The sequence below is a fragment of the Chelmon rostratus genome, chromosome 1 (assembly GCF_017976325.1).
Source record: "Chelmon rostratus isolate fCheRos1 chromosome 1, fCheRos1.pri, whole genome shotgun sequence".
NCBI lineage: Eukaryota > Metazoa > Chordata > Actinopteri > Chaetodontiformes > Chaetodontidae > Chelmon > Chelmon rostratus.
In genome coordinates this window covers 21,554,089-21,573,064 of record NC_055658.1, presented here as the reverse complement: position 1 = coordinate 21,573,064, position 18,976 = coordinate 21,554,089, and the positions used below count along the sequence as shown (strand labels likewise).

Below are 18,976 nucleotides of genomic sequence, written 5' to 3'. Positions count from 1 at the left end.
ATCTCTGCCAGGGGAGAGGGGGCCAGCCAGTCCCCTGGATGTAATTTGACGGCCCACTTACTTGGAGGGCCAGAGCCCAGTGCTACTCAGACACTCATTTGAAGAGCTGTCAATCAAGGGGCAGCAGTGTTGGCTTTGGGGATATGTGTGTATGCGTTTGTTATGTGTGTGTGTGTGTGTGTGTGTGTGTGTGTGTGTGTGTGTGTGTGTGTGTGTGCGTGTGTGTGTTTGGGAGGGCTGGCCAGAAACTCATCCTCAAGGTTGGAGCAGATAAGGTGAGTGTCTCTGCTGATGAATACGTCACACCTTCCTGCTCTCTCCACCCCTCATCGCTGCATCATATGACCCTAACAATGGCCTAATACTCACCATTTCATTTCGTCTGTCTCCTGCAGATACATTAAACATGACGGCAGCGTGGGAGGAGAAAGGTGGAGTTACTTGTTTCCTGTTTAAGAGTTAAACTGTTCGCACACACATTTTTACACCTTTGCTCTGTCTGTTTAGCTTTCTTGTTTATTCAGGTTTCATCTTGATCTCCAGCCTCAACTTTTGAAATCAGAAAATAAATAACAAGATTTGGACCGAAACTCTGGGAAATATAATATAATAGCAGTTGTGTCACATATTCTTGTTGCTTTGCGCTCCCTCTTTTTATCTTGAGCTACCACGTCAAAGAAACCGCAGCTTAAAATGATCTATGCTTATGGTACTTTACTTGCTTAAACGTACTTGTACTCATCTTTTTTCCTTTGCTTCTAGTTTTATCGCGTTCTCCTGTGTTGTCATTCCACAAGTAGCGACGGTGCACAAGAGCTATTTGACTTCTTCTTCTCGTCCTCCTCCCCTTGTTCCACCTTTGTAAAACCAAGTGACGTTAGCCTAAGCCTCTTCTCTCTCCTGCTGGGTCCGGGGGGGGGGGGGGGGGGGGGGGGGGGGGGGGGGGCGATATCAAAAAGTCCTTTCATCCATTTTAGATGAGATGCAGATGACTCAATTATGCTTGGCCTGACATCAAGACCACTTGGCGGAGAAGCTGCTAACGCTGGAAAACGATCCATTTAATCCCACTGATATGAATGGCAGGGCGCTAACAGGGCTTGCAACGGTAAGAGGGCGAGACAGGTAGAAGCGGAGATGCTTCAGCACCACTCTGGAGAAACAGGGCTCGGTTTAGGTGAAGGGTGGGAAGAGGAGGAGGGGGATGAGGCCTTGGATTTAAAGATGCTGAGTATTAGTTTCACAGAACTGAGACGGTGATGTTCAAACTGTTCTTGTTTTTAGATAATGTGACCTCAAGTTAAGGTAAAGCTGAAATTATGCTGGAATGATGGAGTGTAGCTGAAGACGGAGTGTAAAAGTCAAGCAGAGGTGTTTACAAAAGAGGCCCTATGAAGATGAGGAGCAAATGAGAGAAATGGGTCAGCCACTTCAGACTGGAAATGAGAGAGGGGGAGATAAAGAGAGCGAGGTCCTGCAGGACCCCAGATGATATCGGGGCTGCTGGTCACTAGAGCCAGGGCCACAGCGACGACCCGCAAACATGCTCTACATTTGATCAGACAGCTGTTTGATCTGCGAGGCCTCTCTCCCGCAAGACCCTCTCTGCACTCTGCAACCACACACGCACGCACACACACACACACACTCACACTCATCACGCCATTCTCTGTTCATCAGAGCCGCTCAGCTGCCAGGCTCCTGACAGCATCAACATCGGCATCAAGACTTCACCATCGCTTCACTTACGCTCTCGGTCTAATACTAAGTGAACTGGGGGGGAGGCGGGCATGTCAGCGGTGATCAGCCTGCTAAAAGAGAGGACAGTAGGTTTGCAGGAAGAGATGCTTCACATTTTGGAAATCAGAAAGAATACTACTGGCTTTGGTCAAAAAAAGGCAAAAAAGAAAAAAGATATAAGGTAGGTATCTTGATCAGATATAATAACTGCACACTGTTACTGTTGTTTTTTGATCTTACTGAATTATACTTTTTTTACCCAATAAAGCAGAATTATGAAGTTAATATTCAATAAACACTATAGAAATATTAGTTTCATATTTTATATCTAAATCAGATTGTTTAAGCATTATAGAAAATGCTATCTTTACGTTTTTTTATGACATCTCTCAGTGTGAGAGCAGCCACCGGAGACGAAAAGTGCCTTATACTGACACTGATGTGAAACCTCTGCAGTCTGCCTTTTGTGTGACCTTTAGTGCAATTAACAGTTGCAAAACATTAGGCCTGGTGTTGCTTCACATGTACTCAATCAAGTCAGTGTTTTGCTGGTGCTGAGTGGTGTTTGTCTGTGTTCGTGACAAATGAGCGCGGCCCGTCCCACTGCTGACAGCCGCCCCAGAGCTGCGATGCTATCTTCAGCTCTTCAGCCTGCTTCTACAATTACGACTGCCTCTCTGGCCCCGGGGCCTCCAACACCAGGCTGCACTCTGAAACCTGGGACACACACACACATACACAGATATGTGACACACATCCATTCATTTGTACAAACAGACACACAGAGAACTTTACACATGTATTCTTTCTTGTAGACATAGGACACTAATACTGTTGCATGTATCGTACATCCACAGAGGAATGCACCAAGACTAGTCCAAAAATCAAGCACAGTTATGCAACCTTCACTATGTAACATTAGAGTTGTGGTCAGCTTTCTTTAGTTATAAATATAGAATAAATTGTCTTTCACTGACATGGATGAAGTATTATTATACACATTATTCACCAAAATATGGTCATAAATCTGTCGGGTGTCTTCGCCCTTCTTGACAATCTGGATATAAACACATTTTTAAATTTGGATTCAGATCCATTTCTTGATTTGATTAAACTGCACTACAATCAACCCCAGTCTTATAGCCACACACCGAAACATTTGACTGGGATATGACCCCAAACCGATACCTTTCCCCACCACACACCTGGTTATTTTATCTCCCCCTGCACCTATTGTAGGCTGGCAGCTGACCTCGGTCAGAACAATGCATACCTGTGGCTCTCACCAGCGCTGTGTAATTGTCTCTTCAAGTGGGGCCCTTTTCCAGTCGGCCCCTGAGGGGAGAGCGCTCCACGCTCATCCATCACTCAGTCACTCAGCCACTGCAGGAAGTAGTTAACATGGGCGACCTCTGAGATGGCGGTCCACTGTTGGTAGGGTGTGTGGAGTTGAGGTTTTGGGGAGACATGCAGAACATTAGCCATCACTTCATCACTGGGAGTGACACCACTCACTCACTCAATCAATCAATCAATCCATCAGTCAATCTCACATTGAACCTGTTTGCTTTGCTGTGCTGGCCAGGTCCTTTGAAGTTTGGAGAAAACAGAAAGCAAGCAGCTGGCCAAAAAAACAAAAAACAAAAACAAGACCTTATGCAAAGGCTTCCTTGTTGAGCAGCTATAGGGCAGATGTATGTATCATACGTGCCAGAAATTATCAGAATCAGAGCCTCCATGTGCAAGTCCACCATGCATTCAACAGGGTTTTTTGTTTCCTTGCAGACATCAGCTTTGGATGTACACAAGACAAAGAGTCTGCAGCCATGCTAGAGGCTCTGTGAAGCTGTGCTTATACAGCAGTGCTTGGAACTAAATGCTAGCCTCAGCCTGCTAACATAGGCTACTCACAATAGCAATGGTAACATGCTAATGCTAGGCAGGTATGTTTACCACATTTAGTTTGGTATGTAAAATTTGCCTGCCAACTGTGAATGCCAATAAAGAGAGATATTTCACTTGATAATTGAAAACTTTGACCTGCTGGTGGCACTAGAGGTGAAGCCAGGGGATCACCAATATTATTATTATTCATCCTCTGGAGACCATGAGTGTCAGTACAAAATTCCATAGCAATCTGCCCACTTGGCTGACCAACTGTCGGACCCGCATTGCCCCCTCACAAAAAAACACAACTGGCACTGTAGTTTGCCCCAGTATAGTAAACTTGATCCCTCTGGTCCTCACACGGACTTCATCAAATATTAGGAATCATTTGTAGGCCTAACTGTGCATGTAAGTACTATTTGACCTTGGTCTGGTGTGGATATACTCAAGCTAATCTTCCTGCCAGTAAGCTACACCACTAAATAAGGGATCTTTTGTCCATTACTGTCCTATTTATCTTTTAGAAGGCAGAGACTCTATGGAGGCTGCTTTGGAGCACAGTAGCTCACCGTCACCGCAGTGGGAGAGGAAAGAGACACAAGCTTGTATGTGTTGGAAGGTTTAAGGTCGGGTCAAACACAATCAACCAAAACTGAAACACACTCACATTGTACGTGGATGAAGAAACGTTTGCACCTGTCACACATGTGTTATCCACCAGGAGTTGAAAAAAAAAATAATGGACTAAAGCACGCAAAGAACAGAGGGACGCAGGTTATTGGATAAAACACTGTTTTTTTTTATTTACTGCCATTCCTATTGCTTCAGACAGACAAGCTGTGGCGCAGGGAGCACAGAGTGATTCAAACAAGTCAACGCTACTGCCGATCTACAAACAAATCTCTCTGACAACAACAAACAACAGAGGCGCAGCGAAAGAAGAAGCAAGAAGAACAGCGTTTGGCAACCATTAACATCTTGGAAAAAACTTCAGAAGTAAAAAAAGGAGTGCATTCTGCATTTTTAATAGTAAACAGCATCTCTACTTCATCATGAACTAGATAGAGAAAGGAATCAAACGAGGAGGGCTGCTACACTGCTTTGACGTCGGCTCCCTTTTCCACCCTTTTAGCTTTTTTGAAAGTGGATTTTGTCAGAAGCGCCGGATCTTTCTCTCGCTCTCTCGGATGGCCTGCAGCATTACAGGGGAATGTGGTGCTCTACACACTTTAAGAGTAATTAAAAGCGATTGAACAGCTGTAATTATGAGAAACGGCGGTTGTGTTCCGGGTCATTCTATCAGTGTTGCCTTTCATCAGAGCAGAGGCGGAGGGGCCCCGCTGCTAGTCTCTGTTTCTCCATATGCATATCTTCAAGAACAAACAACTGGCGGGCTGCCTACAGGCTCACACACACTATCACATTCATGCACACGCGCCTTCATGTAGACATGTGGGAGAGTTGAACGTGCACAAACACACAGGCCGACGAATGATCACATATATATTCACATGGTTAAATGTGCACATACAAACACACACACACACACACACACACACACACACAGAGTCACACATCAATATGGCACAAGCACACCATCGCACTGTAAACACTAAACAACACATTCTTCATGTTCTCCATTGGGTGACATTCATGACTTTCTTATCAAAATCTTTCTTTGGTCTCTTTCGGGCTCATTCCACCGTTGAACACAATAAAAGGGATTACTATACACAAGTGAAGAATGCAATACCATGTGAGCAAAGTGAGTTTTTTTGTTGTTTTTCTTTCCATTCTATACTGTATTATAACACTGTGTGACAAATAGAAAGCATATATGTATGTACTGTACTGTGACTACTGAGAATGAGTCAGTCCACTGATAAAAGCAGGTCTGGGTTACATGAGATTAAGTAACAGAATACACTGAAATAATAAATAGTTTCACAATGAATGCTAACACTGAAATGCAGGTTCCACTTATGTTTCGTTAGACTGTTGTGACACTAATAGCTTGTCGCTAAGCTTGCGTTGTTAGCATGTTACTGAAGCACTATTCTGGTTCTATTGTGGTGGTCTGGTTTCCTTCCAGCCAACTCAAAGATGGCATGGCTGAACTGGGGTAGCGGAGGGTGGAGTAGGGGGGATGTAGATGCCCCAATCAAAAGGAAAACAATCTTGGTGGGATCACACCGGAGGTGTCTTCAGTGATCTGTCCCCTCAGCTGATGTGGGGACCCCACATTTAGAAAAGCTGGTGGGGTTTTTTTTCTGGTCTTTCAGTCTCACTTCCTCTCTCCATCCTTCACATCCTGTTGGAAAAGGAAAAAAAGAAACTGGCATTGGTGGAAATGTATTTCTGTCTTTTCATTTTATCAAATGTTATAATTGGACATCAGGCCTCCTGTGAAGTGAAGTGAAGGTTTAGCTATAATTGTAAGTTTATTACAGATTTGAGTTTGTATATTGGCCAATCACAGCCTTGCTATGTGATATGAAGTGGTTCAAATGCCTTAAGGAAGTCACTGTCTAACGTCACGGTGAACTGTAATGTATTGGCCAACAGAACTGAATTATTATCTGCTATTAGAGTCTGTGACAGCACTTGATGAGTTTGGCAGTGTGTGTATGTAAAGTGTGTGTGACAGCAGGAATCTGCACATGAAGTGTCAGGGTAAACATCATCGGAGCCCTGAGACTTTGAGCAGCTCCAAGAGCTTCAAAGGTGACACAGAATTGAATATGTGTTTGACAAAGTCATTCACAATCATTGACCTTTTTAATTTTGATGTTCATTTTGGGGCCCTAAGTGGCCATTTAGTTTGCTTATGCTACTGCTTACATTTCTTACTGGACTCTTCAAACACTCGACTGTAAACAACTAGATCTGTATCTATGTGTCTATGTGAATTCATGTGAGAATACAGACATTATTCAATCATGAAATTAAGTACTGAACAAAGTAAACCACGTGGGAATGAATGCATGCTGCACGAGCTATACATCTATACAACGTGTGCATAAGCGAAATTCCCCATTTCAACATCTCTTGCCTACCTCCAGAGCAGTGACTCCACTCTGTTGATGATGTCAGCCAGATCAAAGGGCAGCGGCATGCTGGGGTCATCCACACCCCAGAAGGGCCGGTCCACTGGGGCCTCCTCAGGGGGTAATGTCTGGGCCAGACTTGAGTGGCACCTGAGGCGACAGGACACAGGAAACAAGCGCACCCATTAACTCCTCCCTCCCATCAAATCCTAGACACTCATCAGCATTAGGACACACATCACAGGTCCCTCACAAGGCTTTCTACTACTGCTTTCATTTCTGAGATGTGGGCACAACTGTCCCAGGAACATTTACCAACAACTGCTATACCAAGTCCCTTCAGCGCTGTATCACTGCCATGTGGAGGGTGTTAAAAAATCCAAAATAATCTTTTTCAGTGCTCAGTAACAAGTGCTGGGATTGTAGTAGGTGAAAACAAACAGATATCTTTCTAACTGGTCTTTCTGTATTGACTGTTTGGGGCTTTGAAGGGGTCAGTCCCAGAAATGTCAAGCCGTTTCAGTCAATGATGTGTGTGTGCGTGTGTGTGTGTTAACTCCTGCCTAAACAAACAGTGGGTGTTGTGTGGTTGACCAGGAGGCAGTCGTCTTGTGTGTTTCCTCTCCGTTTTATGACTCCTAATGATACTGGGCCCAGTTAGAACCTCTAGGATATGACCTGTGTGTATAAAAGAGACTGTAAGGGATTTCAGTTTCGAGATGTCTTTCCAAGACATATTGTGAACGATATTTAAATTGTTGACAGTTATGATACTCGTGCTTCCTCTCTTTGACATTTCTGTTTTAAACCTTCAAGCCAGTACAGCTCATTGAGCAACACGGAGCTGAGAGAGTGGGAGAAAGTGAGGTGTCGGGAAAGTGTTTCTAAAGCCATAAATGGCAGCAACGGTATCAAGCTGATGAGAAACCACGATCTCATGTATCATGATTAATGCCCCATTCATCTTACACGCACACAGGCACACACAGCACGACGCTTTCACAAGAACATCACTCTCTGTTGTTGCAATCATGACGGAGCAGTGAGAAATCCAGCCTCTTCATGTCACTGCGTGATTTTTATGTGATTAATAATCTGGGGTTAGCTGTGATTTCTACAGTGTTTGGAACCCCCACAGACCTTAGCCACATCTTTTGTCAGACCAGTGTAAATATTTACTGCGGTGACTTGGTGTTGCTCTCTGCTGTCATTGTAAATCTGCCCTCCCTCTGCCTCTTGACAGATGAGAGTGACCCCTGACCTGGAGGTGCAAGAGGGAGGGGTGGAGGATGGCATTTGTACGTTGTGTGTTCAGAGTGTGTGCGCACGCTTGTGAGTGGTGGCCTAAGTTTCCTTCTCGAGCTACAAGGCCAGTTATACTCCCCACTCAGCCATTATGCCGGGGTCCGTCCTATCATATCCCTGTACTGTCCACACCCTAAAAAACCTCAAACAAGCCCCTGAAACACAAACACACACACAAGACCACCACTACCTTGTGGCCGGCGACTAACGGAGGGGATGGCGAGGACATGGAGGGCTCAGGAGAAGGATATGGGGGTCGGTTATGGATGAGATGAGGGGATGTTAAAGTTGTCAGGGGACAGCCGGGGGCTGCCACAATTTGTGGTTATATATTTTCACCGGAGCCACTTAATGTTCGACTGGCTCTCGGCCTAAGTGCTGCATTTTGGTGCGGTTAGCCCTTTAAAGAGCTGCTGCATTACGGTGGTGAGGAGCAGCATTAACATCCACTGTTCCAATATATCTTCTGCGCTCTGGATCAGGGCCTGATAATAGCATCTGTTAACATGCACTAAGTACCATTATGTAGCACATCACTTCATAAATAATACGATTAGGCGACCTTGGGGCTTTGCGACGAGCCGTGTGTTTAAATGTTCTCATCATTTATTTAGGGTACGAATTAAAGGAAGCGCCACTTCAGAGGAGGAGGAGGAGCAGGAGGAGGAGGAGGAGGACATGGCTGGCATACATATCTACCAAGTGTGCAAGAGAGAGTGCAAACTGACCCAGACGGCATACATTCACTCTCACACACCCACACTGTGTGGTTCTGCTGACATCAGGACACCATAGGCCAAGGGAACCCAGGCCTTTGATTTGGTCCGATTAAGTATTCATGCAGTAGAGCTGTGAGAGAAAACACTCACCTCTTTCCTGCTGCCCTGACTCATACTGAAAGGCTTCATATCGTAAAAACCTGACCAGCCGCCTTCAACAGAGCTGCAGCATTTGCATTCTGACAAGGGATCTTGCAACATTAGCTTGCAAATAGGAGGCTCCGGGTTTACCAGAGATATTAAAGATATCAAGACTGGAGGACTCTCAAAGATAATATAGTATAGGTAATTCAACACACACTTTTACACAATCACCACTGTTCACAGAGCACCGTCTCTTGACTGCTAAAATGGAACCAAACAAAAAGTCAATATCAAGCGAGGTGCCTTAAGCTCTCCAGGGCTCTTGCAAGAAATTCAGTGTAAGCCACAGTGGCGTACAAACAAGGCTCACCAAAAGATTTTCCCATGGCAGAACACCCTACCTTAAAGTTAAGGTCAAAGACAAAGAGGTGTGTGTGTGGAGGGGGTGGGGAGTTGAGGATGGAGAGAATGTGTTTGCGAGTTCAGCCTGTTCCAATGGATTAACCCCAGACAGATATGGGCCTAACTATCCCATCTGGCGCTCGGTCAAGAGAGATTGGCAACACAATCACTCATTTCAATTTGCCCTGAAACCTTATAGCCTGGCAGGCCCCCGCTCAAATGGTATGCTAATGTGAAAGGTATCTAGGATTCTATCGCCTCTATTCCACTGAGGCCGTTCCCTCCACGCAGCACAGTGCACTTGAACTGCGGCTGGGGCGGGAGCTCCGCGGCCCTCGCTGCAATAAGGTCCGGAGCCCCCTTTGCGCTCAAACTAACCACTTTAGCTAAAGTGAGTGTTAATTATGGACAGGCAAAGCAGTCAATAAAAGGTTAATGTAAAAGTCAAAGGATAAATTCCTTTAAGCATTGCATCATTCCACCATCTCCAACACACTGCTCGCAGGCCTCCTAATCAATACGTTTTACTGTAATGCGCTCCCCATCGATCCCCCCCCCCCACACACACACACACACACTTCACAATCTGGGCTCCATCACTTGGTTAAAGAAAGGAAAGGGAGAGGGAGAGAGAGTCAGGTGAGAGAGAGAGAGAGAGAGAAACGAGTAAATAAAATGATTAACCTCGGTTTCACTTTGTTGTTTCCCTCTTAGTCTCTCTCTGAAAGGCTTGTTAGAAGAGTGCAGGGTGGTCCAATATCATCACTGCCATCACCACCATCACAATCATCAGCATCATCAGCCCACTCAATCTCTGGCCGCTGCGTAATTGTGTGGCAGTACATTCAACCGGGGCCATACATTAAAAGACCCTCCGCTCTTAACAGGATGGAAATCCGCCTAATAGACAACATCAGGGCTTCCAACTCTTGCAATTACACTGATAAATGCACAATTGTGTCAGGCCAAGTGAAAAAGAACCCAGAGAACATAGATAAGAGACAACGCTTATTGCATTATTGCTACAGCAGGTCATTTGTAACCACAGGGGACTAGATGGCTTGGACTGCTTGACTCAGGACATCATTTCAGGGTGGAGGCATGGTGTGCTGATGGAAAGCTTTTTGGGGGGGATTTACAGAGGCTCAGATATCTATTCTAAAGTGGATGTGGTTCAATTGTTTTATGTGAGAGTCATGTAAATTACCTTTCTGTTTGTGCGTCAACGTGTATGTATGAAAGATCACCACAGTGCGTCAAACAATAGTATTGTGAGAGCCTGGGTTGGGATTTGAATGAAATCCCGTCCAGTAAAACCTAGAATTACTGCCTCTCAGTTGTGTGCCTCCACCAACCAGTCATGTTGCAGTTTACATCCATGTCTGTTCAGACTCAGATAATATAAGCAGACTTTAAAGGAGTTTAATAAAAAGTATATAAGTGTAAGAAAGTGTAAGCGTATTTTTGGTGAAATGGAAGCTATCTCTAAATTAACGTGCATGATTCCAGTGAAAAATGTCCAGTGAGTAACATGCTGTCTCCACTTAGAGACTACTTTTCCAGAGGAGCACAGAGGACTGTCAGAGAGCTTCATCACATGGTGCAACAACAATCACCTGAAACTCAATATCAGCAGAACCAATGAGCTTGTGGTGGACTACAATGCTTCATATATGGATGGAAGCTATAAATTCTACAGGTCTGACCTTTGACCTTTTTGGATATAAGTCATCACTTAAACATTTTATCACATTTCTGTGAAATAATAATATATTATGTCATAATTAGCGTATAAATTCACAAGTTATGGCCAAATGTTATGTTTTGTGAGGTCACAGTGACCTTTGACCTTTGACAATGGACCAACACATTCCGATCAGTTGAGTCCAGGTGGACGTTTAAATGTAATGAAATTCCCTCCAGGTGTTTCTAAGATATCACGTTCCCGAGAATTGGACGTTGGTCACAGTGACCTTGACCTTTGACCACCAAATTTTCATCAGTTCATTCTAGTTCAAGTGAACATTTGTGCTAATTTTAAAGAAATTCCCTCACGACATTCCTGAGATACTGAAAGCACAATAATTGCACGTACTTCTGGATGGACTGATAAACCAAAAACATAAGACACAGCTCCAGACACAGCTGTGGCTGCCGCGGAGGCATAAAAATCCACTCAATCTACCTTTCATTAGCTTATTACCTTATGTTTAAATGGTTTTAAGAAGTTATGAATAACATACTATTTAATAACTGCAGTATAACTCTAGTCTAAAACGTTCACTTGAAAGATTTCATACAGTATTTGTGGCTACGACTACCTAAATGTTTCTGTTCTTTGCAAATAAAAAGAGAAGATATGACTGCAAATGGTTCATGTTTATAATATGAACAAAGGCAGCGCACATTGAGGATCATCTCCAAAATATGTGCCATGCCCTACACTCTGGCTACACCAAAAATTAAAGCCTGTGTGAAGTCGAGATGATGAAGAACATCAATCAATCATCCATGTCAGTTTTGAGTTGTGTTATATGCCTGTGCTGATCAAGGGAAGGAAAAAAACCTCAGTTCACCTGCTTCCTCATGCTCTGCCTGCACTTCATCTGACTCTCTAGCAATCCTGTGCAGGTGTGAATTTTTATGGTTTTGGCAACTGGAGTGCCCGATAGCTGAGAATGCAATCAAACAAGTCATGAAAAAACAGGCATGTGTCTCATAAATCAGCCTGCCCCTGAAGGTAAGGCATGCAATCACGTGCCAAAGGGAGAGAAGAAAGAAAGAAGTATATTATCCATGTACATTCTGTGTCTATGCAATGTTGTGTAAGAAACGAGTGATTGAGCACATCTGTCTTTGTATGCCATGCAGTTATATAATGGGTGAGAGAGACAGACAGATAGCGTTTATCTGCATACTTATCTTTCTGCTGTGTTGTGCAAGACATTAGTGATGTCATGCAGAGGACAGTATAAAAGGGAGACATAAGGGACAAGGCCCGACCTGTGAGGTGTCGAGCTTTGGTTCTCAAGATACACCACCCAAGACTCAGAAAGTCTTGTGAACTCTCAGGGCAATCCTCATTAGAGCCTCAACAGAGCCTCAGATCCCCACCCACCATTCCCGACTCCCATTATCCCAATCACTGCCACATTCAGCGTTAAATGTAGAGTGGTGCAGAATGTGAGCCAGCCGGCCAGAAAGCGTGGGCAGGGCCATGTCTTAACCGTTTCCTCAGGATCAATCAAATGCTATTGTGTCTGCAGACAGCTGCTGACTGTACACTTTGTGAGTATGTGAGGTGGGCAATTGTGGAGAGAGAAACAGAGAGAGAGAGGGGGGAGGGGGGCGTCATCAGATGCATGACATATGTTCCTTTCATTTTGATTCCCTCTAAGGAGCCTGGGCTAATAAAACTAACATCTGATGCACTCTTTTTCCCTGTAATTAATGGTTGTGGAAACCACACAAAAATGCATTAGCAAGAGGGTGGGAAGGAGGCGAGGTGGGTGCTGCATGGTGCTTTCAGCGCTCCCCCCCACGTGCCACCGTGACTTTGCTGCTGCTGGGAACAATGATCCTGCCAGGGAGCATGGGTGCCTGTGGGTGGGGCAGCCCCTTCCTCATACTCGGTGAGGTGTCCCTCTTGCCAGCTGCAGTCTGGGCTGCTTGTTAAACCACATGAAACAAATAAGGCTCATTATTCGGCATTTCCAGCCAGGGCATGAGTTTGCATCGAGTCCGCGTAATGCACGCAGAGTTAGCTGGAGCCTACAGCAGAAACAGGGAAGGCTCGTTGTACCTGCACAGCCCCTGCCTCCTTCACACCCTGAGTGTTTGATGTGGCTTGGCTGGCTGCCCCGTCTGGAGCAGGGTGAACCAGATGTAACAGAAAAACACACACAAAGCTAGGTAGCCTCTAAATAGCCTTCATAATTGGAGGCAATAAAACACTATTGCAGTCTGGAAGTGCAAAGGAGGCAAGCCCCTGAACTACAGCTACTGCTCTCAAAAACCAGGTGGACGTCCATTAGGTGCTTAACAGCGTAACAAATTACCGAACACCCTGGTCTGCTCCTTCTCCTCCTCAGGCTATGGGATGGAATGTGGCCTAATGTCAACACAGGCGCAAAATTTACGAGCAGACAACTATTGTTCAAATGCAATCAGCTTCTAATAAAAAAAGAGGCAGGAAAAGGACAAACAGATAGGGCCCTCCTGGCCGTTTACTCTTCCGACAAGGGGTGGGGAGACGGATCACCCCCTGAGGCTCTGGGTCCGTGTGTGTTCGTGTGTGCGTATGTTTGAGAGGAAGAAAAAGTCAAACAGAGCATATGTGTGCGCGCGTGCTCCGGCTGAGTGGGGAGGAATGAGAATGGCTGTGGCTTTTGGCCTACTAGCTGCCTATGCCAGGTTACAGGCTAGTTTAACATAAGCAGCTGGCTTGAAGGAACAGTGAAAAAAAAAACAAAAAAAACTGCGGGCCCTGCCGGTAACACCCAAAGGGCAACACTCAGCAGGGACGGATGCCTAGCTCAACACAACAACCCTCTCCATAACCGTCCTAAACAAGCCACACGTGGCCAAATACCGCAGTGAAGCATTTTGATATATACAGGCAAAACTAATTAGAGCTGGTTCTGAAGAGACACTGAAGTTTTTCCGGATGACGCTGCTTATTTATAAAGCCCAGGAGAGAAAATGTAGCAATAAGAGGACTTGATGGCGAGGGTAAAGAGGTTACGAGCCTGCGAGTGATTGCACTTTTTCACAACTCAGAGTTCGAAGGCTGTAAATCTGCTGTTAGGGAATCAGGAAGAGGGTTACTGTGGCGTTGGGAGCACTAACTCTTAGCTTTCCAGGGCACAACGTTGCTGTGAAAACTTGTTCTGAGAGGGTTCTTGTAAAACGATCATTTTTAACCCTCATCCCTTCCCTCCACCTAATGCCCCCTCCCTCCTGGCCAAGCGTCAGTGCCTTGTGGGCATCATCTGAATGGTGCAATAAAGCTGGTGATGGATGAGGCTTGCCTCAACAGCTATGCAACCGAGCCATTGGACGACACCTGACCCCAGTCACATGATAAGGTCGATCCAACGTGGGCACAATTCCCACCTGTCTTCAGGTGACAGTGGCGGGGTCAAGCTGGCCCAGCTAATTAAAGTCTATTGTAACTTCAATTGCCTGGTTACAAGTCATCCTTCTAGCTCCAGGGGACGTGGTGTTAAGTTCTGAAGCCTTTGTGTAAAGTTAAACTGTGAGATAGAACCTTCAAACTGTTGCACAGCAGATATTGGGTTTCAGAAACATGTATATTAACTTCTTTACAAAAAAAGAAAGAGAGACACTGAATTTGCTGTTCCCCTTTAACAATGCGTGAAAACAAACAATCAGCTCTTCAAGAGCTAGTGCTTTGAATAAATGAGACTTTGTTCAAACTGCATCCACTAAGTCACCACATTGTTGACACTGCTCGTCATGATGCGTTCAGAGAACACACTCACCAAACCACTGACGGTAAACATGCCCTACTGAAACAGTCATAAATCTTAAACCCCATAAATTGGACAGGTCCAGGTGTAGGCTATAATATGACCATCAGCACAGACAAAACATTCTAGTAAAAGCAAAGGGCAAAATAAAGTAAAATATATATAAATATATATAAATTATATATGAATCAAGATTATTTTTGTTATTTTTTATTCAAATTATCAAACAAAAAAAATAGAAAAAAATAGAAATGAATAGAAATGTGTGACAATAGACAAAAGATAAAGCATATGCCACAACATCTCATACTTTGATGCTTTTCATAATAATTCTCAGATGGACATCCCAGCTTGCACTGGAGGAGAGAAAGGTTAAACTAATCACTAACTTTTGGTGTCCCCACTGATGTTTGCCGTAGTGCATCATCAACCAAACTGTTTGCACAAGCAAAATCATGCCATGGTTTTTTTTTTTTCGCAAGACTGTAAGTACAATTTCTGTTGGTTTCTGTTTTTTAGTTAACCTTTCAATGGACAAAAAAAGGAGTGGCACACAGTACAAGATGTCCACATTCGCATCCCACATGGGCATCTGCCATAAGTCAACAACTAAAACTACCATTACTCATTCTATTTACAGTACAGGATGAACTCATTCCGAAAATGTCGGGCTGGGTATACAGTAACTCATGAGTCGCACTTTCCAAGATGCTTTCTGGGTTTATTTTCCAGTAAACAAACAAAAGAAAAAGTCCCAAAACTCAATGAAGCTTCTCAACGAGCCTGAGAAAGGCCTGTAGTAGTTGCAACGCAGCAATGTGAGCTTGTGTGCATTCATGCGTACATGTGTATGCTGCGCATCCATGCCAGAGGAGTGCTTACCGCCAGGTGTTTGAACCTCTGCATCACCTGGTGCGCCTGCTGCGTGAACACGAGTTTTGTTTCACCCTATTAAGTAAATAGTGTAATTAAAGGGCCTCGGCATTTAAAGCGCTGTGAACAGCCAGCAATTTGTTTGGAAGAGGAGCCAGGCTAGGCCCTGAGGCGCTGCACCAAACAGGATACAAAGAGTGCAAGCAAGCCAGTATAATGGTGTGTGTGGGTGTGTGAATGAGTGCATATACGTATGTACCTGTCTATGCAGATGAGTGTGTCTGTAAATCACTCATTAAAAGTTGTTCTGGGTGTTGAAAACAAGCTGTTTGTGGTCTAACAGGTACTTAATAGTGTTCTGTTTGTAGTCACAATATCAAGACTTGATGCAATAACTGTAATACCAGCATAGCTGAGGACTGTGTTTTGTAAAACCCAACCCTTTGTCTATAGTGGCACAGGCGTTGTTCATACTGATACTGATGTGAGTCAAAAAAAAAAAAAAAAGTCAGAGAAAAAGGTGACACTTGCCTGGCTTGTTTGCAGCAAAGGGCAACAATAGGGCAGGAGCCACACGCAGAGCTCGGCACAATAAAAACATAGGGATTACAACTGAAGTGCTAACAGGGATCAACTCTCTTCATTAGTTTCCTCTCTTAATTTCCACACCACAAACATCCCCGCTCTGCACTGCCTATCCCAGCGAGGATGCTTCTTACTTAAGTCTCTGCCCTTACTGCTGATCCAGGGTCAGCTGTGGGGAGTAAGAGAGGGATAACCTCTTTCTGAGCCTCATAGAAGCCCAGATGGCTGTGCGAAAGCTCTGATCCAAAAACTAGCTTACAACTCAATCGCTGTGGCCACATCTCCAAGTTCACAGTTTAACCCCCTCCGATGTCAGCCAAGGTCACAGATGCACACTTGAGAGGCAGAAGGAGCCAGGAGTGAAGTGCTGCCAGAGTCGAAGGAATTAGATCCCGGCTGAGTGGCCCTCATCTGGCTAAGCCTGGTAAGTAGCAAGACTAACAGGCTGAGGCACGGTGGTTTGGGTTCGCAGACACACACACACACACATCTACACACTCCCATGCTTGTAAGCTTGCACACAAACAGACACACATATATGAGGAGGTAAACACACACTTACATAGTCACACACACATGCACAGACACGGAAGGACTCAGAGGGCTACAGATGGTGTGCCCTGGGCCTGGTGACTGGGGCTCTGAATGAGCTAGTTTTAGATCCAGCGTGGAAGCTGCCACGACGCACAGGGCTCAGGGGTTGGGGCGGAAGACAAAGAACAGCGGAAGGAGTGCATGAGGGGAAGAGACGAACGGGCGGGGTCGAACTCCTATCCCTGCATCGGGGCTCCTAACATTTTTAGTACAGCATCAACATGTCACTGTCCATTCGTCCCCTTGCCCTATTGCCCATGTCCTAGCCCCGTGTCTCCCTACACCAACAGTGCAAGCACACGCCCCACAACTGTACAGCATACACACACAAACACCCCGGGAGCCAGCGGCCACTTCAGCCGTAATTCCGCCTGACTTCCGCTGTCTGACTGGCAGGAGACAGGGAGGGTGAGGACAACAAGCTGTGAATACGGGAAGAGACAGAAAATCATTGAGAACCTTGCCTTTATGAATCTTTGATGAGAGAGTGGGGGTTGGTGGGGGCTTTGCCTCTGGTTAAATCAGAGCATAGCGTGTGTGGTGTGTGTATGACTGCCAACAGAGGTTGAGATAAACAGGGCCTGGACCAGGCCCAGACAACTGCAAAGCCTGCAGTCGGGAACATTTGTCCCTGCAATTAGTCCCTGTCCTCCCTGTTCATGTTGCAGGTAAGTGGTATTGGTAGCTAGCAAACCAGCTATAGCTATGACTGCTTAGAAGTCCAAGGTTGAGCTGCACCAGGAGTTCTTTGTGTGCAAATCAAAGGCATCTCCCATATTTAATTATGAAGCTGGCAACAGCTCCGTTTAGCACAGATTAATCAATCAATCAGTCCCTGTACAGGAGGTAGACAGAATGACACTTCATAAAACAGGGTTGCATAAGGTTGCATGCCATTTCACAATATTTGCCAATATCCTTTAACTGCACATGTTCACCATGTCCCTGTTGGTTAGTTTTAACTTGTGACACTCCTTTCGACTTCCTTTTATTCATTTCATCTGCATTTTAACTGCTGCACCCATGACATATGAATCATTTTGTTGTTTTTGACAGATGCACCTGCACTTTGGGCACACACAGAGTTCACAAGTCAACATTAAATCTTACTTAAATCAACCACGCTTAAGATAGTCCCCTTAATGTGTTTTTCCACTGCTCTGATGCCATCTGACCCCTGCTTTGCTTTACTCCTTAAATTACGATTGCATTTGTAAAAGTACATCTTTGCTGTTGCACTACAACAGAACTTGAGGTCTGAAAGATACCTGTCTTACTTAGTCAAATTTGCAGAAAGTTTTTTATGGCTGACACTGCTGGTAAGAGCCGCCATTTCTCATGTGAGAGAGGACCAGTTTAACCTACACTAACAAGTCTGCCTTTCTGTCATGATAAATGACAAACAACTATGTGCAAGAAGAAAAACAAACAATACGACGAGCTGGTATTATCCTGTCCTACACTGCAGTTTCCTAATTAACAGTGATAAAGTATGTCGCAATGTCTTGTAAGAACATATTAGCTTGCAAATAAAGCGTGGGAAGTTGTATAACACCCACACCCTTGCGTGTTCCTTCTTTCACTGTTCATTGTTTTACCTTCACACCTGTTCTGACATCGGACACATGAAAAGCTGATGATGACTCAGAGGAGGTTGTTTTAATTAATAATACAAGACACGTTACAACAACCCTCCTTCAAATCTCAGAAACTGCTTTTTAATAGATGTCAAGCAGGTGCCAATTTTCTCCTCAACACGAGTTGGGTTATGTTACGAAACAAGCTGAGCAGCATAGTAGCTTTATCTCTTATGCCACCTGTGACAGGCTCAGGATTCAGAGTCCTCCAGGAAGCGCGGCTCATGTTAATGTGTCACCAATGAGGCCTTTTGAAGACTCGATTCATCCATCTGTCAGGGAGCACAGAGGTACTGCCGTCTGATTTCCGATCACATAAGAGCTTGGCAACGAGATGAACTGTCTTCAGCTGATCAAGAGTTGCCTTGGCTTCCATCTACATCTGTCAGGTTCAAACTTTACACTTCACTACACATGTTGATCACATATAGCAAAGCACTGGCACAATTTCGAGCTGCTGTTTGGACTAATCTACTTTAGGCTTGAATTAACACAGAACTTCTACTTTCTGGGATCCTGGGATGAAGGTGGAGGATTGATTGACACCTAAA

General features: G+C 44.8%; 1 protein-coding gene across 1 annotated transcript in view; it reads right to left on the bottom strand.

The window, feature by feature from the left end:
* Positions 1–4,416: 4,416 nt before the first annotated feature.
* The window catches only part of fto (FTO alpha-ketoglutarate dependent dioxygenase), a 118,496-nt gene continuing 103,936 nt past the window's right edge, over positions 4,417–18,976 (bottom strand). The window contains exons 9-10 of the mRNA XM_041935434.1: positions 6,684–6,824; positions 4,417–5,938 (exon numbers count right to left, since the gene is read on the bottom strand). Of these exons, the coding sequence (XP_041791368.1) occupies positions 5,932–5,938; positions 6,684–6,824 (148 nt within the window). The 3' untranslated portion in view covers positions 4,417–5,931. The remainder of the gene's footprint in view (positions 5,939–6,683; positions 6,825–18,976) is intronic.